The sequence below is a fragment of the Xyrauchen texanus genome, chromosome 34 (genome assembly GCF_025860055.1).
Source record: "Xyrauchen texanus isolate HMW12.3.18 chromosome 34, RBS_HiC_50CHRs, whole genome shotgun sequence".
NCBI classification, from domain to species: Eukaryota; Metazoa; Chordata; class Actinopteri; order Cypriniformes; family Catostomidae; genus Xyrauchen; species Xyrauchen texanus.
In genome coordinates, this window is record NC_068309.1 from 18183892 (window position 1) to 18211080 (window position 27189).

The window sequence follows — 27189 nt, forward strand, 5'->3', positions numbered from 1 at the left end:
TGCAGGGTCGGACTGATAATCTGGCATAGGCCTACCGGGCATTTTCCTGGTGGGCTGATGCACTTTGGGGCCGATCAGGTGCAGACTGGCCATCGGGAGAACTGAGTGGGCCAGTGGGTCGGCCGCGAAACGTGCCGAATGGGCCGCAATAAGCTAAAATGAGCCGCTGCTCAACAACTTTTGGGTCAGTTGCCATGTAAAATCCCGGGCAATTTCTCTTACCAGTCTAGCCCTGTATGTATATGTATGTTTGAGTATTAAAACAGTACTGTTTCTTTAAAAATGGGCAGTTCAGCATTTTGTTGTAGTTGAGTGCATTTTAATGAGACTGGAGTCTCCCAAAGTGAAAGGAACTCAATGCTTAACTGTGCATATTAAAAGATATTAATCTTAAAATGTATGGAATCGATATCGAATGAAGATTGCGATTGATCTGAAAATCTTCTGCATATTTTTACACAGACCTAATCCTTATGAAGACAACACCACCCAGTGGCCTAAAAAAAGTTTGTTTTATTATACATGAAGCAGCTAGTTCTACTCATGGAGCCGACATGTTGAGATAATAATAATAATATTTTGACTTGTCCCAAGTTTTTGTAAAACACACCGTAAGTCCAAGACGACTGTCATATCGGCCAATGCAAACATAGGCTAAACAAAAATGTACACCTTTGTGCAACTTTAATTCAATCTACTCTTACAAACTAGAATCGAGAGACCTGTAAGGACAATGGTCTATTCTGTCTCGGCATCAAAACACTCTCAAACCTTTTAGTAATCAAATATAATAAAAAAATATATATATAATAAAAATAAAGTACTACGGGATATTCCCAAATGTCCATACTATTTAGAGTTGTCTAGTAACACACCAACTTCCTCATCCTAGCCTGTGGTGACGTGCGATATGCAAAAGTGATGTTGAATGGCAGTGAAGAATGGGCACACGGCAATAGCCAATAAAAACGTCTACGTCAAAGCCACGCCCACCGATCTCGAGTCAGCGCTACGTGCTTTAAAGATGGCGGCATGCGTGAGTGTTGGCTCAGATGTTTTTATTAGCCTCAAGTTTGAGAGTTGAAGAATTGTATTTAAAGGTAGATGTTAAAAGTAAAGTCTGTATATCGCTTAGACTCGCGCGTTTCGTCGTTCGTATGTCTGTGGAGAGATAAATGGGGATGTGATCGGTCAGTCCTTTTAAAGAGGTTGAGTTGGTGACCAGTTTGACATGCTAAAACTGACAGCTGTAATCAGCTAGCTGTCCCATGTAAACGCATGTTGTATACCTAGGAAGGATATAACACACGAAACCTGCGCCAGAAGGACTTGGATGGTGGTCAGTAGTCTGCACATCCTGTTCTAGTCTAAGCAGCAGACAGACCCAAGTCCTAAATAATAAAGCTGCGAAACTCATTCGAATAATCACCTGAAACTTTTCCCCCGTATCGTTTTTCTAACACTTGTTTTCGGTAGTAGAATGCTATCCCGAGCTTTAAGGAAATCACTCTCCTATGGAAATCCATTAGTGGCTGTTTTCGCTGGGAGCTATTGTAGTCGTCTGTGTTTTCATCAGACAGCTCTGTGTAAAGTTGCTTCGCAAGCTGAATCTGGCTTCAAACCTGCTAAAGTAGCGGTCGTGACAAAGACCACTCGCTATGAATTTGAGCAGCAGAGATATCGCTATGCGGGACTGTCAGAGGAGGATCTGAAACAGCTGGTAAGCGACTTGTGAACAGATACACCTGTTTATCCGAGTGGATTAAACACTTTGCATTAGACAACATGGTGCTTGCAAAGCACGTTGTTTTCACATTATTGTGAGTTTTCTGCAGTACATTGAGTTTTGTGTAGCACATTGAAAGTTGTTTTCGGAAATAACCTACATACCAGAGATACACATTTTATATATATATATGATAATTACAACCGTGTGTCCTGCAAAGCGTTTTTTGCCAGCTGAAAATGCCAGCGCTCTTCCGAAAACGCGTCTTAGTAAACATAAGATTTAAAAACTTTTAAATGATTCCACTGACTCACTAGTAGAATGTTCGGCATTCAAAGTCTATTAGAAACCGATATTTGCATACTGATCTGTGATTGGTCTTCAGTCACAATTCTGGATGACGTAGTTACATGATTTAGTAAAGGGATAGTTCACCCCAAAAGATTCTCTCTTTTACTCCCTCTCGCATGCCATCCCAGATGTGTATGTTTCTTCTGCTGAACACAAATTAAGATTATTTTAAGAATATTTCAGCTCTGTATGTCCATGCAATGCAAGTGAATGGTGATCAGGACTTTGAAGCTCCAAAAAGCACACAAAGGCTGCCAAAAATGAATCCATATAACTCTAGTGGTTAAATCCATGTCTACAGAAGTGATATGATAGGTGTGGGTGATAAATATATAAATATTTAAGTCCTTTTTTTTTTTTTTTACAATAAATTATCTTCCCTGCCCAGTAGGTGGTGATATGCACAAAGAATGCAAATTGGAAAAAAATGCAAAAGACAGTGAAAGTATAGGTGTAAGTGGAGAAGAATATCTTTCTTCTGCTGAAAATAAATGAAGATTTTTAGAAGAATATCTCAGCTCTGTATGTATATACAATGCGTGAATGTTGACCAGGACTGTGAGCTCCAAAAAAAACATATAAAAGGTAGCATAAAAGTAACCCATAAGACTCCAGTGGTTAAATCTATGCCTTCAGAAGCAATATGATAGGTGTTGGTGAGAAACACATACATTTTAAGTCCTTTTTGAATATCAATCATTCACATCTGGAATGGCATGATGATGAGTAAATTAGAATTTAAATTTTTGGGTGAACTACCCCTTTAATTAAAAGTGAAAATTACATTCTCATAATAATTCCTGTAACAATTACCATCTTTATTTGGATTTACTGAAAAAAAGTTAGATTTGGATATTAGATATTGATATATTTATATCTTTATTTGGATTTAGTAAAGAGTTAACTTTTCAAAGTATAATTTTACCAACAACTTTTTGTCACTCTATATATAGAATAATTGTACTATTTTTGCAGCCTTAAATGCCGTAATATTTCCTCCTTGAAAGCAGTTGTATTTCCAATAGTATACTCACTTTTAACTCCAAACAATTCTTTTAATAGGAAGTTTTACTCTGCTCAACAAAAGGAGTCTGTTAATTTTTACCATTCTTTTCAGCTTTTGGTACTGTTGTAAACAGTTGTTATATACTTCTTCAAATTTTATTTGCTATTAAAAAAAACTTCCAACTGCAATATTTGACCAAGTCCAGAGTCCAAATAACTCCCTGTAAACACATAAATGAAAAACAGTATTTTATTTTGTATTTTTTTTCTTGTGAAAATATTTTAAAGAAGCCATTATATGTTACTGATCATTAATTTATCTGCTCCTTGTTATCATAGCTTGCCTTGAAAGGATCGAGTTACAGTGGGCTTCTGGAGAGACACAAAATACATACCCTCAATGTTGGACAAATTGTGGACAATCTACAGTAAGATGATGGTCAATAATTAAACTTCTGACAGTATTTGAAATGATTGACAACCACATGAATGACCACACAGTCCTGCTTTCATTCCCTTCATTATAGGAAAGAAGGGATTGAGGTGCGCGTTGTTAAAAGAGGAGCGTATAACGAGGACACCGTAAGATGGGCAGATGCCATTATCTCTGCTGGAGGTAAAGCTTGGGCTCTCTGCTTTTATAACTTTATAGCTAAATTGACTGCTTGGTTGTTTTGCTGTGTATTGTGTATTTTTTACACTGGACCTTTTGGATGTTCTATTCTTTGTTAAATGTTCCTCTTGAAAATTAATTAACGTTGGTTTGTTGCTGGTGCCTGCTACTGATTAGCTTGTCATTTTTCCAGTTTCTCCATTTCATATGTTGTTAATCTGTTACCTAATTTATGCTCCTATTATGAATGCATAGGGCAAGTAGTGATCTCAACAATCCTTTCATTAAACTCTAACAGACCTGTTGATTTCTTTTAGGTGATGGCACCATGCTGCTAGTTGCCAGTAAAGTGTTTGATAAAAACAAGCCTGTATTGGGGGTCAATACAGACCCAGAAAGGTAATAACAATAGCCTACAGTTTGTTTTAGTTAATTTGTTTTATTAATATTTTGTTTCATTGCTATATAATGTGTGTCTACTGTTTGGGTATAAAGGTCAGAGGGTCACCTGTGTTTACCTGTGCGCTATACACATGCCTTTTCTGAGGCCTTGCGGAAACTCAGGAAGGGTGAGTTCAGGTTAGTACCTCTTACTTGTTTCTTGTCGGCAGTAATCCATTTGCTAAGTAATCCAATTTTGAATCTGTTGTTTATTCCACACCTCCTGGAGCAGAACTTGACAAAATGTTTTTTTCATTACGCTCTAGTGCAGAAGTTGTCAGAATAATTTATTATTTCATATGAGAGTTCCACATATTTCATACTTGAGAGATTTATCTACCCATTGGGTGACTAATGCTATTTCCTATGGGATTAAAACTGGTGTGCTGCAGGGGGATGGGGGTGCTTGGTAGCACAGAAGGCCAAATCCCTCATATAAGCTGCTTTCAAAATTAAGGGCAGGTTTTGTTTTTGCTTGCTTTTTTTGGTTTTGTCTCTATAGAGTGATTTTCACCTAAAAATTATAATCGGTTGAATCTATTAATTCTGTTAATAAGTACCTCACATATAAAGAGAAATCCACCCCAGGCATCTTTCTAAAATTATTAAATCGATTCCTAATCCTATAATCACTAACAACTGTGATTGGTCCAGCCTGACTAGTGCGGAGAAGAGCAACAGGTCACATGTCACTAAGTAATTCCATTTGCTGCTTCAGCACTGAGCAGGATGATAATGTACACTTAATGGTATAGTTCACCCAAAAATGATCATAATTTACTCCCCCTCATGCCATCCCAGATGTGTATTAGTTGTGCTACAGTGAGGGGAAAGAAGTATTTGATCCCCTGCTAATTTTGTACATTTGCAATGATCAGTCTATAATTTTAATGATAGGTTAATTTGAATAGGGAGAGACAGAAGAACAACAAAAAAAATTGCATTTTAATGAGGGAAATAAGTATTCGACCACCTCTCAATCAGAGATTTCTGGCTCCCAGGTGTCTTTTATACAGGTAACGAGCTGAGATTAGGAGCACACTCTTAAAGGGAGTGCTCCTAATCACAGCTTGTTACCTGTATAAAAGACACCTGTTCACAGAAGCAATCAATCAATCTGATTCCAAATGCTCCACCATGGCCAAGACCAAAGAGCTGTCCAAGGATGTCAGGGTCAAGACCATCGCCAAGCAGCTTGGTGAGAAGGTGACAACAGTTGGTGTGATTATTCGCAAATGGAAGAAACACAAAAGAACTGTATGTCTCCCTCGGTCTGGGGCTCCATGCAAGATCTCACCACATGGAGTTGCAATGAGCATGAGAACGGTGAGGAATGGTGGTGGGACAATAGTCACCAAGAAAACAATTGGTAACACACTACGCTGTGAAGGACTGAAAACCTGCAGCGCCCGCAAGGTCCCCCTTCTCAAGAAAGTACATGTACAGGCCCGTCCGAAGTTTGCCAATGAACATCTGAATGATTCAGAGGAGAACTGGGTGAAAGTGTTGTGGTCCGATGAGACCAAAATCGAGCTCTTTGGCATCAACTCAACTCGCCGTGTTTGGAGGAGGAGGAATGCTGCCTATGACCCAAGAACACCATCTCCACCGTCAAACATGGAGGTGGAAACATTATGCTTTAGGGGTGTTTTTCTGCTAAGGGGACAGGACAACTTCACCTCATCAAAGGGACGATGGACAGGGCCGTGTACCGTCAAATCTTGGGTGAGAACCTCCTTCCCTCAGCCAGGGCATTGGAAATGGGTTGTGGATGGGTATTCCATTATGACAATGACCCAAAACACATGGCCAAGGCAACAAAAGAGTGGCTCTAATGTGTATATATAAATAAATGAACTTGCTGTTCAGTTGGATCAATGTGCTACTCATCCTCTTCCCCTCCTAGATAGAGAGGTGAAGTTTCTGCTTTATGCTGACGACCTTGTTCTACTGTCTCCTACTGAACAAGGACTACAGCTGCATCTGGACATAGTAGACCAATACTGTCAAAACTGGGCCCTAACAGTAAACATGAAGAAAACAAATGTCATGATTTTTCAAAAATGGCCCAAGTGTCATGAAAACAAATACCAGTTTACTATAAATAATCATATAATTCAACACAGCATGAGTTATACCTACCTTGGTATAACAATAACAGCATCAGGGAGTTTCAACATGGCAGTGAATGCACTAAAAGAAAAAGCTTGAAGATTCCTAGATGCAATTAAGAGAACATTTTATAATCCCCAAATTCCAACAGAAGATTTACATGCAGAATTCTGCAGATACATCTTACATGCACACAGAAATACACCAACAAATGCATGTAGAGCAGAATTAGGCAGATACCCACTGATAAATTGTATTCAAAAGAGAGCACTTATATTTGTTACTCACCTTAAATCCAGCCCCTGGTTTCTTTTGGTTGCCATGATTTTTTGTGTCTACCTTTTTCAATTGCCAATTTGTGGTCCCTGAGCCTGTATTTGGTTAGGGTCTGTCTCTGTTTTCTCTCTCTGACAGTAAAGAGATATTTTGCCAACTCATACTCTCTGTTTAGGCCCAGATAACATTCTAAAATACATTTTCGTTTTAGTTTCTTCTTTCCAACGTTCCAATGTTTCTTTGCATTGCGTTATAATTTGGTTTACTCTGATTGGTGTTTGGAAAACAGTGTTGTTGTGAGACTGGTCAAAGTGTGTTTGAGCCCCCTCAAACACACTTTGACCAGTCCCACAACAACACTTTTACAATTAGTCTCAGCACCAACTGCTGTAGGGGACTTGCTAAATGCTAGCCTCTCTGGATTAAACGCCCTAGCATTCATTTCATTCCTGCAATGTTTTATTTCACACTGGCTGTAGCGTTTCACTTGTAAGCATATTACTACATGATTATAAATAACATAATAAAATATAGTGATCCAAATATCATACAGATACCTTTTTATTTTTCCATTAATATTCAAAGTGATTTCTTTATTCACTAATTCTATGAGGTCATACTACTGTAAACTTTTTCAAATATTCAGTTATCATGTAGGTATTCCTCTAATATTCAATGGATGTTGTTATTTAGAACTTTAGTATTGTATTACAGTCGCACGAGGACGCTATGCACACATGCAATCTCTTCTCGGCGCATAGAAATACTGCCGAGTTTGAATGGGAGAGGGTCAAGATGAGAATATGTACACTGGTGGCCAAAAGTTTTGAATAATGTACAGATTTTGCTCTATGGAAAGAAATTGGTACTTTTATTCACCAAAGTGGTATTCAACTGATCACAATGTATAGTCAAGATATAAATAACATGAGAAATTACTATTACAATTTGAAAAAAATAGAACTTCTCAGAACTTCTTAAACTACTTCAAAGAGTTCTTATAAAATTACTCCACATTCTGCAATGACAGTTTTGCAGATCCTTGGCATTCCAGCTGTCAGTTTGTCCAAATACTCAGGAGACATTTCACCCCACACTTGCCATAGATGTGGATGTCTTGTCGGGCACTTCTCATGCACCTTACAGTCTAGCTGATTCCACAAAAGCTCAACGGGGTTAAGATCCATAACACAATTTTCTAATTATCTGTTGTCCAATGTCTGTGTTTCTTTGCCCAATCTAACCTTTCCTTTGTGTTTTTCTGTTTCAAAAGTGGCTTTTTCTTGCAATTCTTCCTATAAGGCCTGCAGCCCTGAGTCTTCTCTTTACTGTTGTACATGAAACTGGTGTTGAGCAGGTAGAATTCAATGAAGCTGTCAGCTGTGGACACTTGAGGCATCTATTTCTCAAACAAGACTCTGTACTTATGCTCTTGTTTAGTTGTACATCCCTTCAACATCTCATTCTGCCCTTGTTAGAGCCAGTTGTCCTTTGTCTTTGAAGACTGTAGTGTACACCTTTGTGAAATATTCAGTTTTTGGCTATTTTCAAGCATTGTATAGCTTTCATTCCTCAAAACAATGATTGACTGACGAGTTTCTAGAGAAAGCTGTTACTTTTTTGCCATTTTTGACCTAATAGTGACCTTAAGACATGCCAGTCTGTTGCATACTGTGGCAACTCAAAAACAATGTTAAGCTTCATTTAATGAACCAAACTGTGTTTTATATCATGGCAAGTGATTTTCTAGAACCAAATTAGCAATTTAGCATGATTACTCAAAGGTGTTGGAGCAAAGGCTGCTGGAAATGGGGCCTGTCTAGATTTGATCAAAAATTACTTTTTCAAATAGTGATGGTGCTGTTTTTTTTTTTTACATCAGTAATGTCCTGACTATACTTGTTATCAGGACATATATGTGATCAGTTGAATGCCACTTTGATGAAATAAAGTACCAATTTCCTTCCTGAACAGCTAAATCTGTACATTGTTCCAAACTTTTGGCCGTCAGTGTATATATATATATGTGTGTGTGTGTGTAGTTATTGTTTTTATTCTTGTTGGTAGTTTTTAGTATACATATTTTTTATCATTATGTAAATATATATTAACGGGTTAAACATGACAAATAGAATTAAGGTTTATTGTATATACCATTTTATAAGAATAAAAAGTATTATAATTGTTGTTGTTATTATTATTATTATCCTACATGTAAGATAAATGTTAATATGTGATATAGATGAAATTACTGTGACGTCACTCCGCAGGAAACAGCGCTTCCGGGTTCTTTCTATCAGCAAATTTCAATGGAAAAAGGCATAGCTGCAGTTTTAATAATCTGTCTTTTAATTCTAATACAAGTTATTAAAAATGGTTTATCTATGGTTTACAGTGAATAAATTATGTGGGTTTAATATCAGCATTACAAGTTTAAACTTGTTTCATTGAGCCAGTATGATTATGTCGGACATGAAACAGGTTGATGAACAAGCTAAACATGTTTAACACACTTCTAAAACCTAAGAATTGATGCACTTAGAAATGAAAACTACCATCAGACATACAATGTCTTAACTGCTTAAATTATTAACCCACATTCAATACATAATATTTTACTTCAATATGATCATATTCAATATAAAAATTTAATAACAGCCGGTTCGATTGAACAATATTATTTACTACATTCATAATAAATGCAAAGACTTTGTTTTTGCTGTATGACATTATTTTTATCCACTTATACTTTAACAAACATTAGTTCACGCGCTGCAGTGGTAGCCGGGATCTGTTCCTCCCATTATATCTTATATGATGATCTTGATCAGATAAGATCATTTTTAGATAATTTTTGACCTCATATCTGTCAAAGCATCAGTACTTTGGAAATTTAAAAAAATCTGTTTGCGTGATGTCTTAATTAAATAAAGATAATATCGAACAAAAGCAACTGCGGGGGGGCCTGGGTAGCTCAGCGAGTATTGACTCGTGGTCGCTATAATGTGTGTGGTTCTCGCTCTCGGTGGGGTGCATTGTGACTTGTGCATGATGCCGCAGAGAATAGCATGAAGACTCCACATGCACTACATCTCCGTGGTAATGCGCTCAACAAGCCATGTGATAAGATGTGCGGATTGGCGGTCTCAGACGCAACTGAGGTTCATCCTCCGCCACCCAGATTGAGGCGAGTCACTACGCCACCACGAGGACTCGGAGGGCAGTAACTTCATCTATACGTCAGCATCCAAATTCACCCCTGATTAACTATATAAGAAACAGTGAACAAGTTAGCGATTTTGGACACACCCAGTGAAGAGTTCATCATACCTGACAACTTTAGAGCTGTTAAGCCCTGCCCAGTTTGGGTACCATTCTTCTTGCTTTTACACACCTTTTACAACTGTATATCTTCCAATTCAATTTTTTTAAAAAGCCACTATCTCTACTAGATGGCAGTGGCGTCAACGTGTCCGAATGTTCTTGGAGGGCACAGGTATTAACCCCAGTCCAGTGGACCTGCACGAGCTGCAGCTGAGCCTGGAGCAGCACAGCAAGGCCCACCGCATCACTACAGAGACCCAGCAGAGTATGATTCATGCTCTCTGTTTACTATTGCTCTCCTCTGCTGTGTGCTTGTTTATCTTGTCTAAACTTTTAGACTATTCTAACAGAGAGTGGATCTTGGTTTTCTAGCTATGCAATGTTCCATGGTGTGACTTTAAAGCAGAATTACCCAAACTTGAGTTAGCAAAAAAAAAAATTTGATTTTATATGTGTAAAAAATAAAATATTATGTATGAAATAATTTATTATTTTATATATATTTGTAATATTGTTATTTATAATTAATGTAATTCATTCTAAATATTAATACATATATTTTAATATGAATGAAATCTAGAATTCTATAAATAATTTACCCTTTCCATTCCAGTTTAAGTAAAAGTCACAAATGATGGTCCAAGTCTGGTCTTAGGCCTCAGAACAGTCCTCCATTTATGGTCATCCATAGGTCTCTGAGGTCCAGTTGTCCACCTGTACTGCTATTCTAACTCTGGACTCCTGAAACAGAAAACTTTGAGAAATACACACACACACAGCTTCTCCTATCCAAGGTCGTATACTACAGAGATTCTGTTGGATACTACCTTTATCCTGTTGGAATTTAAACATAGAGATAACTGTACTTTCTCTCAGGAGATCTGAAGTAGTAGTATTGTTAAATTGGCATAAACATTCATAATCAAATGTATGTTGTTTGGTCATGAAGACAATAGAGAAGTGGCCTACGTGACCTAGGCCTCTTAGTCAGCAGACACAGTGTTGCTGGTCTCAAAGTAAAACCACAGAGAATATATATTTAGTGACTATATTAATGAATCATTTGCTCACAAGAATATGATATGTAATAACGTTGTATACATAATTAACTCATAAGAATACTGATTAGTTCCAGTAAAATCATTCATCACATTAGGTTAAATGCTGATCAATTTAGATTTAATTCACTCAAAGGATATATAAATATATTGAAGAAAAGGAGGTGGTGATTCAGGCATCCCCCCCCTTCAAGCGTGCGAGCAAGGAGGTCTACAAACCTGAATCTGTTACACCAGTTCTGTCTGGAGGAATAGGCCAAAATTCCAGCAACTTATTGTGAGAAACTTGTGGACCCAAAAAGTTTGACCCAAGTTAAACATTTTAAAGGCAATGCTACCAAATACTAACAGTGTATGTAAACTTCTGACCCACTGGGAATGTGATGAAAGAAATAAAAGCTGAAATAAATCATTCTCTCTACTATTACTCTGACATTTCACATTCTTAAAATAAAGTAGTGATCCTAACTGACCTAAGACAGGGAATGTTTTCTATGATTAAATGTCAGGAACTTTAAACACATTTAATTAATTTCTTTAACCAAACTTGAAAGCTTTAATCTTTGAAAATTAAATAAATAACCCAACATATTAAAACTTTTTAATATAGTATAAACATAAATAGTGCTTGCCATACTGCCACTTGTATTACACAAAGTTATCAGTTGCCTCATGCCAAAGAACACACTTTTGATACTACTAATACAAAATGAAATAAAAACCACAGAGATTACATTGCTGTCATGCTTTTGCAACAGGTATGACACACAACAGCCTCACAAGGCCACATCTACTCCCTGTCCGTGGTCTCAATGAGATCTTCATTGGAGAATCCCTTTCCTCCAGGTATATATCCCAGCCTGCCATTTGATGTTGAGGAACCTTTGTGGAACCACTCGCCTACCATTGCTACTCATTATCCACTTTTCCTCCTTCAATCCATGCATCCCCCCATCTCCCCTTATTTGTGGATCTCTGTCTGCCACAGGGTGAAGTATAAATCCTTCAAACCCCATCTTACCCTCTCACTTCATAGGGCTTCATACTATGAAATCTCTATTGATGATGGGCCGTGGGAGAAGCAGAAGAGCTCAGGACTCTGCATTTGCACTGGAACTGGATCTAAAGCCTGGTGCGTCTAAATGTTGTTTAAATGAAATCAGTTCTTCTTCAAGCTCATCAGAACTAACCAGAACTTTTGTTTCTTCATCCAGGTCCTACAATATTAATAAGCTTGTGGAGCAGGCAGTGGAAGATGTCCTTAGAATAGGTGTGAAACACAAAATTGACTGATGTTAGAATAAATATGCTGCATCTTATACACAGGACAGACCTTATTCATGAAACACAAGCAGAACAAATTCTTGTTTAAATCATTAAATAATCTGTTTTATCATAGACTGCCCAATTTGATTCAATGGGAAAAATGGATGTTAAAATAGTTTTAAGAACAAGTTTGTTCTGCACGTTTCTTGAATACGTTTAAAAGTTTTGGAGATCTTCAAAGTACAATCTTCTATATCTTAGGTAAATCAAAAACTGGTTTGGAAATTCCTCTAAATCAAGAGTTCATTAGGAGTGGTGAGTAAATACAACGTGTTTCATTATTTTTAGTAGTAATGACAATCATTTATGTTCAGTATATTCTATTCTATTAAATGTATTAGTGCTTGCAGCTAAGGTAAACTGTTACTGTTGATCAGGTTTGTCTAGTACTGTCCTGTTAGATTTTGGTAAGTCCATATGTTAGTTTATTTGTATTATTTACATTTTATTTTAATCAGTGACCTATTTGTGTTCAGTGACAGAAGCATACAACGAGTCTCTGATCTTTGGCCCAGAGGAGGACAAAATGTTCTTTAGTATTAGGGAGCCCATTGTCAACAGAGTATATTCCAGTAGCCAACAAAGAGGTTTTGCAAACAAGTGAGTTTTAATGTACATTATTGTATAAACTCCATAAGTGTATATTTGGTGAAAATGCTGTGAAAGATTAATGTAAACATTGTGCTTATTGTTGATAGGGTTTGTGTCCGCTCAAGGTGTTGGGATGCCTGCATGGTGGTGGATGGTGGGACATCCTTCGAGTTTAATGATGGTGCCATTGCTACAATCTGCTTAAATGAGGAGGACCTGTTGCGAACTGTCATCCTTGATTAAATCCTTTTGTTACTGTTGCTTATTTATTGAGACTTTGAGATGGACAATGCTAAAATAAATGGACAGTTAGGTATTTCAATTCTGACATTTTTAATGGGACAATGGGGTTTGCAGATTAAATGTACTTTTTTGTACCTGTTGAGCTGGTAAATCTGGATTTCAAACTTCTCAAGTCTGTCCTTACATGAACCTCTTGGTTGCAACCATCAAACCGCCCCTCCACCCTCTTCAGGAGCTGACTTAAAGAGAATTTTCATTTTTGGGTGGAATATCCCTTTATTTACACACCCACATGCCATCCCAGATGTGTCTAACATTCTTTCTTCTGCAGAACATGGAAGATTTTTTAGAAGCTCTTAATGTGCAATGTAAGTGAATGGTGACTAGGCCTCTTAAGCTCCCAAAAGCAATATGACAGGTGTGAGTGAGAAACAGATTAATGTCCTTTTTTTTTATCATAAATCTCCACTTTCAAAACGTCAAGGAATATGAAGGTGCAGTTATATAGTAAAAAAGGGACTTAAATGTTTCTCACCCACACCTATCATATCACTTCTGAAGACATGGATTTAATCACTGGTGTCTTACAAATTACTTTTATGCTGCCATTATCTGCTTTTTTAAACCTTCAAAGTTCTGGCCACCATTCACTTGTATTGTATGGAGCTACAGAGCAGAAATATTGGGATGACACAAGGGTCAGTAAATGAAGAGAGAATTTTTATTTTTTAAGACAAAGATTTTCTGTGGTTAAACTACCATGTAACTATACTTGGTGTTTCAATAAAATGTGTCTATGTAATTTACTTCAACATTTAAATCCACATTTGTTGAGTTAACAAAACTGAAAAGATTTTTATTGAGTGGTAGATAAGAGTACACAATAAATTCACATAAAAGCTTTTGAGAATGGCTTTAAATAAAAGCATTACATTTATTTACAATCATGAAAACATAAAAATAAATTTCTATTGACAAAAGTTCATTCAAGTTTTCCCATGTTAAAACTGGCCAGGATTACAGAATAGAGAAGATTCTTAATATTTATATTGACACGTGAAAGCATTTGTTGACCTGGTTAAATGCTTTTATGTGACCACAAAATTCTGGATCAGTATAAAACCATTTTATTTTTATACTAAATACCTTAGAAAATATACTTTATCTTGGCATGAAAACACAGCTTGTTTTGACAAGTAAAACCTATACCTAGATATCATTTGAACCAACACATCTAGTGAAACTCACATTTCCCAAAAAAAAAAAAAAGAGCACCTATTGGTACCAAACATTCAAAAGCTAAAATATCACTACATTAAATGTGTAGCCAGATTCCAACAATTAAAACTGAACATTAAAACTTGTCCTTTCTTCATCTCTAAATTTGTAGTCATATGAGGTTCACTGCAATATAAATGACTAAAATGCTACTCGATTTAAGATTTGTCAGGACCTATAACACCATTGTCATCACAAATTTAAAACTTTTTTTTTTTAATAAGAATGTGGTGGTACCATGATGCTTAAGACATTTAAAATAAGTAATTCTAATTGGAAACAGAAGTAGAGTTGAAACATCATTAAGATTTTTTTTTACCATTTGTTTTACCCTGTAATTTTCCTAGAATAAAAACATTATTGTTTGTAAACAAGCCGGCAGTGCAATCCCCAAAGAGTTGCATCCTTTCTCATTGATGAACTGGGGCGTGCTATGGTAGAGAAAGGCAGAGTGCTGATCTGTATGTGTGGTAGACTTTTACTAAGAACAGGCAGGTAGCTGTCCTGTATTAGCCCAAAGACCTCCAGGGTCAGCAAATTTGGAAACTTTTCAAAGTCACTGTAGATTCAAAGAGAGGGAGAAAATATGTTAGTGGTTGTATGCAAAGTCTGTATACAGACAAACCGAGACAAAAACTCAAGTGAAATATTTTTCTTGTGATGTTAACAAATGTTCCAGTAGCTGAATTAGTGGAGTATGTAGCAATCCATGTCAAGATCATGGGTCTGATTCCCAGGCGACACACAAACTGATCAAATGCATACCATGAATGGATAAAAGCTTCTGCCAAATATATAAAATGTCTTACACAAGAGAAGCTGGGTGGATCTGATAACAGCGGCAAAGGGCCAGATGTTTAAGTGAGGAAAGTTGCTGCAGGACAGGGAAAATGTCTGTGGTCAGAAGCACACTGTCGCTGTAATGTTAACACAAAAAACAAACATTAACCTTCTGCTATTTACCATTACGCAAATCATCCACAGTGACCTTACAAAATAATTTCCTTACCTCAAATCCAAGTTTGTGAGATCTGGACATCTTTCCACTATAGCCTTGACTTCTATATACGCATTGAAAAAAAAAAAAAAAAGGTATGAAATGGTGAAACAAAATACAATCCAAAAGTTAAACTCAATGCTGTCCTCACCTTCCATGGTGAGGTTCTGTCTGTAACCACTGATGTTCAGTTGAGTGACACTAGAGGGGATATTGTTAGCAATGGCCTGAACATGGAGACCTTTAAAATCACACCATGACACGTTCATTTCTTCAAGTCTGGGAGGGGGAAAAGTATTATGTTATTGAACATAACGTTCAGTAATACTGTATCATAATATTGAGCAACAAATGAAAAAAGGTCATGGATGCACATCTGTTAATCTTACCTGGTGCACAATTTGAGCATCTCAGCCAGAGGTTCAGGGGAGAAGCCAGAAGAACCACACAAGTTCAGTCGGACAAGCTCAGGGTTTTGAGCCAGATTGCTATTGAATAGAATGATAATTTTTGTTAAAAGATGCATGGTCTTAATACAGGTTCCCCATGACTTTTCCAATTGTTTGAGAATATGAATAAAGAGTTGTAAAAATACAGTTGGATAGATTGGCCAGAAATTGCTCATTGTGCATGCAAAGAAATATTTTGTTGAGCTTTCTTTGTTGGTTCTGCTCTCAAAACAATACAATAAATGAGGGGATGTTACCACAACCGATGTTTTGAAATGGAAGTATATAATTCAAAGCAGTTCCAGTTATTTTTCGCTTCACTTGAGTGAGAGCATACATCTCACGCCTCTCATGACAGGTTGAGAACTCCTGTACTAATGCACACCTCATTTATAAACAGAGAGCTCGACAACTCTTCCACAAATTCAGTTCAACTATCTTGCATAGCCAATTACACTCACCTAAAGGATTATTAGGAACACCTGTTCAATTTCTCATTAATGCAATTATCTAATCAACCAATCACATGGCAGTTGCTTCAATGCATTTAGGGGTGTGGTCCTGGTCAAGACAATCTCCTGAACTCCAAACTGAATGTCAGAATGGGAAAGAAAGGTGATTTAAGCAATTTTGAGCGTGGCATGGTTGTTGGTGCCAGACGGGCCAGTCTGAGTATTTCACAATCTGCTCAGTTACTGGGATTTTCACGCACAACCATTTCTAGGGTTTACAAAGAATGGTGTGAAAAGGGAAAAACATCCAGTATGCAGCAGTCCTGTGGGCGAAAATGCCTTGTTGATGCTAGAGGTCAGAGGAGAATGGGCAGACTGATTCAAGCTGATAGAAGAGCAACTTTGCCTGAAATAACCACTCGTTACAACCGAGGTATGCAGCAAAGCATTTGTGAAGCCACAACACGCACAACCTTGAGGCGGATGAGCTACAACAGCAGAAGACCCCACCGGGTACCACTCATCTCCACAACAAATAGGAAAAAGAGGCTACAATTTGCAAGAGCTCACCAAAATTGGACAGTTGAAGACTGGAAAAATGTTGCCTGGTCTGATGAGTCTCAATTTCTGTTGAGACATTCAGATGGTAGAGTCAGAATTTGGCATAAACAGAATTAGAACATGGATCCATCATGCCTTGTTACCACTGTGCAGGCTGGTGGTGGTGGTGTAATGGTGTGGGGGATGTTTTCTTGGCACACTTTAGGCCCCTTAGTGCCAACTGGGCATCGTTTAAATGCCACGGCCTACCTGAGCATTGTTTCTGACCATGTCCATCCCTTTATGGCCACCATGTACCCATCCTCTGATGGCTACTTCCAGCAGGATAATGCACCATGTCACAAAGCTCAAATCATTTCAAATTGGTTTCTTGAACATGACAATGAGTTCACTGTACTAAAATGGCCCCCACAGTCACCAGATCTCAACCCATTAGAGCATCTTTGGGATGTGGTGGAACGGGATCTTCGTGCCCTGGATGTTCATCCCACAAATCTCCATCAACTGCAAGATGCTATCCTATCAATATGGGCCAACATTTCTAAAGAATGCTTTCAGCACCTTGTTGAATCAATGCCACGTAGAATTAAGGCAGTTCTGAAGGCGAAAGGGGGTCAAACACAGTATTAGTATGGTGTTCCTAATAATCCTTTAGGTGAGTGTATATCTCCCTGGTTAGTGGTGTTTACTGTATCCACTTTGATACTAAAAATTACTAAAAATTAATTTTTTCATTATCGTGGCGCTACAACTCCACTGTAGGTCTCGGAGGGTAAAAGATTTTTCAAAGATTTAAAAATTATGGTTAAATTATTGTTTATTTCCATGGGAAGTAATCACAATTTTAAAATTCAATTATATTTTCAGGTTTTCTATTACTATGGGAATATTTTATTTTAAATATAATAGCAAATTATAAACAGACAATTCCTTAGATTCCTGTTAGCTATACACAGCAAGGGATCAAGATTCTGCAGTACTTCCAACAGCAGGTTATGAGAGTATGTGCAGTTCACCATCACTTACTGAATAATATTATCAGAGAGCACCAAACCCTCAAGACTAAGATTCTGTAGATGTCTGCAACGGGACAGGATGTCTTCTAGGACTGAGGGCTCCACTGTGCAGCCTGACAAATCCATATGTTGGACACGAAGTTGTCTGCAATAAAGATATAATAAAGTACAAATGTGTGAAACAGCAATAACAGCAGGAAAATTACTTAATTATAAATTACTAAACTGTGGCACTGTGAAAACATGCATTACTCACTCTATATTTTTAAAACTGGGTTGGCCGATGCAGGTGTGTGGACAGCGCAGCCTCAACACCCCAGCAGAGAGCACCTGCCCAAGCTCAGCGTCTAGCAGAGCTCTTCCCACCAAGTCCACACTATGCCACAGAGACTCATCCAACCTGCAAACAGGACATTTTTACTTCACTAGATACATTTCTGACACATCTATACAGGGCTCTATGCTAACTTTTTTCCCCATAGGAGTACATGCGCTACATTTTTTCATTTAGGAGCGCACAAAGAAATTTAGGAGCACAGTGAAAATTAAATACAGAGTTTATTAACAAACAATTTATTACATACATATTTATACTGCATGTATGAGTGTGTGCGTGTACTAAGGGACATACATCTGTGGAACATCACATACCTCCCAAATCACACATTGACCCATGTCTACTAAAATCAAGGGATATCAGTTGTCCAGCTGCTTTTGTATGTTGACCGTCTGGCATAGCCTACTTAGAGGTCAGCCAGCGATCTGTCATTATGTCAGCAATTTGACCGATCATCTCTGCGCATTGTCGTATGTGGAATTAATGTAAACTCAGTTTTTGTGGTGGAGTCTGATAAGCGGCCCAAATTTGATGAAAGGTTCTTCTTCTTTCACAATGAAGTATGCAATGTTTATCTTCTCCTCCTCAGACTGCAGCACTTGCCTCCTCAAGGCTGCTGACACAGAGCCTGATGGTTTCTCCTGTCTCATCCAGAGCACTGGATATGCCGCCGTGAGATGTTTCGCTACACTATCTCTTTTCAGATTAGTGATGGGTATTCCGGCTCTTTTCATAACTGGTGTTAAAACAATTTGAATTAAATTATTAAATGTAATTACACTCTACCTTAACCACAATTGTTTTTACAATGCATTGATTTGTTAAGAAAAATAATACTATTAAACATCTGCATTTAAAGTATAACTTATTGTATATAAACAAAAGTGCATATAAATTTAACCATTCAAAATGAATACAGTCTGAACAGCATAATAGACAGGGCCACCGCTGACCAAATTGATGCCCTACACGTGATATGAGCGTGAAGCGATCGTCAGTGTTGCGCAACTGCTTTCGGGTCCTTGAATAACGTATAGCGAAGGAGTAAGGGCAGCCGGTGGACTTTCTGGTGCCATCCTAGGATAAGATGGTGCCCCCCTAGGGAGTTGATGCCCTACACAAACTGCGTAGTATGCATGTAGGTAGCGGCGGTACTGATAATAGAATAATGCACCATATCAAAGGAAAATAAATAATTTGCAAAACTGCAGCGTCCCACAAATTGAAATAAATGTAAAAAAGAAGGAATTTATTATATTTTGTATATAAATGTAACAATTCAAATGCAATCTGAACAACATAAGTTGGCTCCGCCCTCCTTCACGCATCTTTGGTTCATTGGTTGACACTGCGTGTGTGATTGACAGGAACAACAGTTGAGGCTTTCAGTTTGAGCAGACAGTCAGAACTAATGAGTGCGCTTGAGCATTTAGGCCTATATAATTTCATTAGTTTTTTTAGTTATTTTTAAATCTTTTGATTATTCATATCTTAATTTGTTTTTAAATATTTGTATAAATAGATTCTGATATGCGAGTCAACCCTAACGTTAGCCGTCTCCGGTAAACCCTGTGAAGAGACTTCATTAGTTGAACCTTGCGAATCCCCCTCGCCAAATTCCTCTTTCTCCTCATCTTTTTTTTGCTTAAAATAAAATGCGATGTTGCCTATACCGCTACTTTTTCCATTGTTCACCTTTCTCTCTCTGACTGGACCACGTCATCACAGAAAACTCAGCTTGTGGAATGTGGGTTTTGTCATTTTAAAACAAATATCTTAAAAATGGGGGGAGGGGGTTACGTTTGTCAAATTTAATAGCACACTGTGTTCGTAAATCATTTTTCCAGTTCGCACATATCTATTTTTAGGGGCAAATGCGAGTGAAATACTCGCACTGTAGAGCCCTGCTATACAGAAGACACATGGAGTAAAACTTTCAACATCATCTTAGTAGTGAAGAGAAACCTAAAACTTACGCCAAACGATGCCAGCGCTTGCAGACGCGGGACGTTCTGAGAAGATCTTTCAGTGAGAGCCGAGACATGATCCCAAGCAACAGCTCATCAGGCAGACTGTCCCAACACATGCTTGCTGGGGGAGGAGAAATTTAAAAGCATTATTATATAAATAATAACATTAAATATAGTCTAGGTTTTTTATAAACTTAACTCATGAAACACAAATAAAATTTAACTAGACTCTTATATTTTCTTTTGCTTTAGCAAGCATTACTAATAATAGAAATCAAATGCAATTGTGCTGATAAAAGGGATCCTACACTTTTAGACCACTTATTTTGTATACATTTTTCAGTCTTTTTTAATCAAATAATTGATTCATGCCAATTCACTTATGAAGCTTTCAGGCCTGGTTTGATTGATTCATTGAAAATAACCGACTCAAGAAACCGATTGTTCACAAATAGAACGTAAAATCCCTGATATTTAGATTTAGAGGACAGTGCGGAATGTAATAGTTTTGCGTGCCCTCACAATAAATTTACCATGGTTTTACTACAGCACCCATATTTTTACCATGATATTTGTAGTGAATTTGCACTTTCTTTTACAGTACATGTACCTTCTGTATACTTTGCGTACTTGCCCAAGAAAGTACGGAGTAATATTAGGTAACTACATGTACTTAACATGGCTTAATGTTAGGTTTAGTACCTAGTAATTACTATAGTTGTTGAAATGATTTAGTATGTAAATGTAGAACGGTACTGTAAAATACAGTGCTACCAAAATCATAATATTGTGGTTATTATGGTTTAACTACACAAATAGAAACTTTTAACTAGTTTTTCAATAGTAATATTGTAGTACCCATGACTTTAAGGCTAACCATGTGTTGTTTCTGTCAGAAACCATAGTATTAATCAGGGCTGCTGCAGAGTTTTTAAAATCAAATTTAAAGTGCTATATGGGGGTTTGATTTAATTTAATTTAATTTAATTTGACCAATTGTCACACATTATACATACATTTCTGCATATACATGGTGAAATTATTTATTTTTCACATATCCCAGCTAAGCTGGGGTCAGAGTGCAGGGTCAGCCATGATACGGCGCCCCTGGAGCAGATAGGTTCAAGGGCCTTGCTCAAGGGCCCAACAGTGGTGTCTTGGTGGTGTTGGGGCTTGAACCCACGACCTTCTGATCAGTAACCCAGAGCCTTAACCGCTGAGCCACCACTGCCCTAAATTCATAGATTCATTCATAGCATGTAACTTTTAACTTTAAAATACAACGGGGACTCTTATTTTGAAATGTTTGTGCTTCAATGCTTCCAGCTGCTCATTCAAACAAATAAGGGATCTAAAATGTGCACTCCTACAATATATTACAAACAACATATTACAATATGAACAATTAAACGGAAGCATTGTCATATTTCATCCCAATCTATCGGCCGCCGATCAAAATCGGCCGATATTCATCTTAAATCGGTGATCGGCCGATCGTGCCTAGATTTAGGGCCGATCTTTTATGCAGCATGCAGACAATTACACATACACTGCTCCTCTAATGAATGAGTGCTTGCTCAGCCTTTGAAGCATTACAGAATGGCCTATGGAGAGTTGTTGGCAATTCTAAGCATTCAAAAATTTAAACTTTCAGACATGATGTAATTGAGATGAATATGCTGGTTTGTTTTTAAAAATGTTTAAGAATTACATGTGTACGAATATTAATTTGCCTATTTTCTAGAGTCGTTACAGTAGTTAATCGGACTCGGTGCACAATGAACAGGAAGAGGATATAGAGGCTTCTAACAGGTTTAAAAATAAACAACAAATAAACATGCAAATACATGATACATGACGCGAGTTGTGACAATCAGACGTTGTGTGATAGAGACTGTATGAGCAATCATGAGCGCTTTTAGCTTTACTCTCTTTAGTGCACTCTTCAGGTGCGCTCAATATCTCATCAAGTCACACATCCCAATTTAAATCAGATTAATGTTGGTCACAATACCACTAATAATAAATATTATTGTTTAACCTTCAATAACGACACCGCGTCTTCATACATTTGCTTATTAGGGATTTGCGTTACAGCAAAACTCAAAGACAGTAAACGGACCATAGATATGAACGATTTCTCACTGGAGCCTTTTCTTATTTTTGAATGTATTGTTATGCGGTGTGTGATGCTTTCATGGTTTTTACTGGTCGTCAATATGTCACAAGGGCATTTTGATATTGACTATATTGAACTATTAATAACAGTTTCATTATTGTTGAACTTGGGCCTGTTTAAGTGTAACTGTTTATGCCACTTTTAAGTGGCATTGCAAAGTTTTGAATTAGTTTTTATATAATTTTTTTGTTGTTGTGACTAAAGTAAAGACGTTTACACCATTTGTAAGTGTATGTAAGATTTCTATTCATCCATAGAGAACTCAGTGGATTTGTGATTTATTTTTGTACATGAATATTTAAAGTTAAAATAAGCCATTACACCATTCTAAGTAGATTTTATATGCAAGTTTTATAAAAATGCTAGCTGCACCAAGTTAAATGCATTAGGCTGAAGACATCTTTTAGTTACTTTGTTTACCCAGTTATTTTTGTAAACAAACAAAACAGACAGTCTACAGTTCTATTATCTAGGCAAATACAAGTATCGGAACTTGGTATCAGCAGATATTAAATATCGGATCAGGGACATCCCTAACTTGCATTTCATTAAAAGTCTTAATTTGTATTCAGAAGAAAGTCATACACATCAGGCAGTAAATAAGAGACAATTTTCATTTTTAGGTCAACAATTCCTTTAATCATTATTATTCTTGTGGTTACTATGGTATTATGAATATCAAGGTTAAAATATGGTAAGTATAGTAAATCATGGTAAATTAATTGTGAGGGCACGCTAAAGTATTTCAGAAAAATAAAAATCACACCCGGTCTTCTAACGGGCTCGACTGGGAGCCAAGTGATAAAAATTAGGCCTAAAGAACCTACAGTCATGCAATGAAGTCCCAGTTACATCACAAGACAAACAATGTTTCAAACTAAACTGTAGTTCATTATTGACAAACCTGTTGTTTCCTTCCTTTTCCTGGGACGTCTGGCAAGAACAAATACATTTTCTTGATTTTCTTTCCCTTTAGCTGAAGTCAGGGGCTTTTTATGTTGGGGCGACCACTGCTGGATGAGCTCGTTTGGAGTGTTTTCAGTGTGAAGCCTCCCACCGCAGGAGGGCTTTCTTTTACATTTAGTCCTCTGCGGCCTGCACAGGGATCCCTCCAAATTTTCACTCAGACATGGGAGCTCTTTAAGCGGCCTAGATAATAACATAAAAACAAAGCATTATACAATTTCTTGTGGGTAAAAAAAAAAGATTAGACATTTTGGTATACAAGTGGAAAGCCATCCGGTAAAAAAGCCATTTGGTATACAAGTGGAAAGCTATCACATAAATTAAACCTACAACAAGCTCTAGAAATTGTAGTTTGCATGTTTACTCATACAAAATGTGTCATATTTGATGGTTAACCAACACCATCAAAACTGTTGAGACTTCTTTCACATTGAGTGAGTTTCACATTTAAACGCTCACTTTAACAAGTTTTGTGATGCCCGCCATTTGTCGCGAGCAAACTCTGTTCACACCTTATATGTATATATACACATCTAAAAGTACTCAATTGTGTTTTTACAAAACAATATATGTACTAATTTAAAATTGTGAAAATTCGGAGATTAAGATTTGCACAAATAAAGTTACGCTTGGAAAACAGCTCGCGTGAGTGGTGACCGGTGGCGCGCGCCAATAGCATGATCGAAACCAACAATACTATTCAAATGCAAGGATCTGTGGACAACCGATCTAAGGTCATGTTAAAATAAATAGCTTTGTTACTGTGATCAGCATTCATAGAATGTTGAAGCAGACTAAACTGCAAGCATGTAATATACCAAGTGGAGGGAGAGTGCAAAAGTAGATTAGAGCAACACACACAAGTCTCCAAATTTCAAGGAATCATGCTCAATATAAAGTGCATATTAATATACAAGGCTTGCTCAAGTAAATAGAACTAATTACCTTTCGATTGACATCTCTTTGACTTTCACTACTCTTTTGACGTATAATTTTGATCACCGTTCACTTATTCTTCTATCTTTCAGATCCAGCAACGCTTCCCTCCCTTGTGCAGTCAGGCTGGCGTATTTAAAGCTGTCTCTAGACCGCCTGTCATACTGTGATTCCATTGGCTCCAGTGTGGGTCACCGGATGCGATTCTGACAGTGTGATGAAGGGAGGTTGAGTTCCTGCCCTCTACTGTGGAGGAGTAACATCACTAGCCGTATGGGCGCCAACTAATCCCGCCGATGAAACATGAAAAATGTTGCTACTTTCATACATTTGTTGGCCCTCAAAACGGTTTACCTGCTAAAAAAAACTGTTTAAACAAGTCTATGTCGTTTTACTGGTCCTAGCTGGTCTCCCAGCCTTGTAGGCTGGTCTGTTGACTTATTTTAGAGGAATGTGGGGCACATTTCAGCTGGTCAGGCAGGTAGACCACCTTGTTGACCAGCTAAACCAGCTTAGCCAGGGAGGCCAATTTAAACCAGTCAAGACCAACAGGCCAGCTTAGCCTGCATTAATATGTTTTTTTTTTATTTTTTTTTTCCAGCTGCCATGCAGAAACCCTCACTGAATATACAAAATGTATAAAAACTTAAAAAGAGCTGTAACTAATGGGGTAAAAGGTGGTAATGATTCTAGGGGCCTAAAACTAATTTTAAACAGTATATTTTAATATGAAAGGGGCCCAGACCAAGAACAGCTAAGGATCAAGGGGCCCAGAATTCTAAGCCAAGGCCTTTGTTATGGCTTGTCTTCATGGATGGTGGAGAACCATACGTTGGGCGAATATGTGTCATTACTCTCCTTCTCTTTTAGATCTCACAATGACCTCTGGTGTAAGAGAGTAGTGAAATGATGGCCTTAAAACCTGCATCCCTTTTTTAATATGCAATCCTTATCTTCCATTTATGATTATTACATATTTCATCAGGAGTGTGACTGAGATTTGATTGTGTATACTTGTAATACCTGGGTTGCATTCACTGTTTTAATAGTCGATCTGTGACATTAAACAGTGATCTTCTCCAAAAGAAATTAAATGTATGTGCTGACAAAATTTAAAATGTATGATTAACATCAATCTTTAAAAATGTATATTATTCCTTTCATACCACCCATTCAACTTTGAGGTGTGAAGGAGTTCTAAATCAAGGAGTAGGCCCAAAAATGTATTTGTTCCGATTTTATTTTTATGTAATTAACAATTTATAAATCATACACAATTGAAGCAAATTATAAAAACAAATAATTAACTGTTTGACCTTAATGTAAACTGTTAAATTAAAGATTTAAGGAATATTCCAGGTTCAGCACAAGTCAAGATCAATCGACAGCAATGTTGACCCCCAAATAAATAAATATATATATATATATATATATATATATATATATATATATATATATATATATATATATATACTGTATATACACTCACCTAAAGGATTATTAGGAACACCTGTTCAATTTCTCATTAATGCAATTATCTAATCAACCAATCACATGGCAGTTGCTTCAATGCATTTAGGGGTGTGGTCCTGGTCAGCACATCCTTGAGTTGTGCTGGGGTCAAACAAATCAAACCACAACCTGAGAAAGTAGTTACTATGTCTGATTTCAAAGAAATTGATGGCAAAATTTTGGAAGAAACCGTACAGCACCTTAAAACATCAACCTGCGCCCTTGATGCACTTCCCACATCTTTTTTAAAAAGTGTGTTCAACTGTTTAGAAGCAGATCTCCTAGAAGTGATAAACTCTTCACTTCTCTCTGGGAGTTTTCCAAACTCCCTGAAAACTGCAGTTGTCAAGCCCCTCTTGAAAAAGACCAATCTGGATAAGACCATATTAAGCAACTATAGACCGATCGCAAATCTTCCTTTCATAGGCAAGATCATTGAAAAAGTTGTCTTCAATCAGCTGAACAAATTCTTGAACTCAAACGGATACTTTGACAATTTTCAATCTGGTTTCCGATCGCATCACAGCACAGAGACAGCGCTCATAAAGATAATAAACGATATTCGCTTAAATACTGATACAGGCAAATTATCAGTACTGGTACTACTCGACCTCAGTGCTGCATTTGACACTGTTGATCACAACATACTTCTTGACAGGCTGGAAAACTGGGTGGGGCTTTCTGGGATGGTCCTAAAATGGTTCAGGTCATACTTAGAAGGGAGAGGTTATTATGTGAGTATAGGAGACCATAAGTCTGAGTGGACGTCCATGACATGCGGAGTCCCTCAAGGCTCAATTCTTGCGCCACTCCTGTTCAACCTGTATATGCTCCCAATGAGCCAAATAATGAGAAAGAACCAAATTGCTTACCACAGCTATGCAGACGACACACAGATCTACTTAGCCCTATCACCTAACGATTACAGCCCCATTGACTCCCTGTGCCAATGCATTGATGAAGTTAACAGTTGGATGTGCCAAAACTTTCTTCAGTTAAACAAAGACAAAACTGAAGTCATTGTGTTTGGAAACAAAGATGACGTTCTCAAGGTGAATGCATACCTTGACGCTAGGGGTCAAACAACTAAAAATCAAGTCAGGAATCTTGGTGTGTCTCTACAGTCAGACCTTAGTTTCAGTAGTCATGTCAAAGCAATAACTAAATCAGCATACTATCATCTGAAAAATATTGCAAGAATTAGATGCTTTGCTTCCAGTCAAGACCTAGAGAAACTTGTGCATGCTTTCATCACCAGCAGGGTGGATTATTGTAATGGACTCCTCACTGGCCTTCCCAAAAGACCATAAGACAGTTGCAGCTCATACAGAACGCTGCTGCCAGGATTCTGAGCAGAACCAGAAAATATGAACATATCACACCAGTCCTCAGGTCTTTACACTGGCTCCCAGTTACATTTAGGATTGATTTTAAAGTATTATTACTGGTATATAAATCACTCAATGGGCT

At 37.4% G+C, this 27189-nt stretch overlaps 2 protein-coding genes across 3 annotated transcripts; one reads left to right on the plus strand and one right to left on the minus strand.

The window, feature by feature from the left end:
- Nucleotides 1-1014: 1014 nt before the first annotated feature.
- nadk2 (NAD kinase 2, mitochondrial) lies at nt 1015-13863 on the plus strand. 2 transcript variants are annotated; one of them, XM_052104226.1, is made up of 12 exons: nt 1015-1720; nt 3422-3510; nt 3610-3698; nt 4013-4094; nt 4191-4274; nt 9977-10113; nt 11665-11752; nt 11895-12038; nt 12121-12176; nt 12434-12487; nt 12709-12832; nt 12931-13863. In XM_052104226.1, exons 1-12 carry the CDS (start codon nt 1481-1483, stop codon nt 13064-13066), a joined length of 1323 nt encoding a protein of 440 aa, XP_051960186.1. In that variant the 5' UTR covers nt 1015-1480; the 3' UTR covers nt 13067-13863. The 2 variants fall into 2 exon arrangements, with proteins under 2 accessions (XP_051960186.1, XP_051960187.1); XM_052104227.1 differs by having other exon boundaries at nt 11943-12038; nt 12931-13862.
- Nucleotides 13864-14086: 223 nt separating this feature from the next.
- skp2 (S-phase kinase-associated protein 2, E3 ubiquitin protein ligase) lies at nt 14087-24335 on the minus strand. Its single transcript, XM_052104228.1, has 10 exons — nt 24217-24335; nt 23210-23454; nt 20133-20247; nt 18076-18219; nt 17830-17964; nt 15731-15829; nt 15493-15620; nt 15354-15405; nt 15154-15261; nt 14087-14903 (listed from the first exon to the last, which is right to left on the minus strand). Exons 1-10 carry the CDS (start codon nt 24228-24230, stop codon nt 14702-14704), a joined length of 1242 nt encoding a protein of 413 aa, XP_051960188.1. The 5' UTR covers nt 24231-24335; the 3' UTR covers nt 14087-14701.
- Nucleotides 24336-27189: the final 2854 nt, after the last annotated feature.

What these genes read in the sequence shown, in the direction of transcription:
- skp2 (XM_052104228.1), bottom strand. An exon ending in GAAAAGGAAGGAAACAACAG is followed by an intron (nt 20,248 to 23,209) that starts GTTTGTCAATAA and finishes CTCCTCCCCCAG; the next exon opens with CAAGCATGTGTTGGGACAGT. An exon ending in ACAGAACCTCACCATGGAAG is followed by an intron (nt 15,406 to 15,492) that starts GTGAGGACAGCA and finishes ATGCGTATATAG; the next exon opens with AAGTCAAGGCTATAGTGGAA.
- nadk2 (XM_052104226.1), top strand. Translation starts at nt 1,481, where the DNA reads ATGCTATCCCGAGCTTTAAGGAAATCACTCTCCTATGGAAATCCATTA. An exon ending in CAAATTGTGGACAATCTACA is followed by an intron (nt 3,511 to 3,609) that starts GTAAGATGATGG and finishes CCTTCATTATAG; the next exon opens with GAAAGAAGGGATTGAGGTGC. An exon ending in GGAGAATCCCTTTCCTCCAG is followed by an intron (nt 11,753 to 11,894) that starts GTATATATCCCA and finishes TGTCTGCCACAG; the next exon opens with GGTGAAGTATAAATCCTTCA.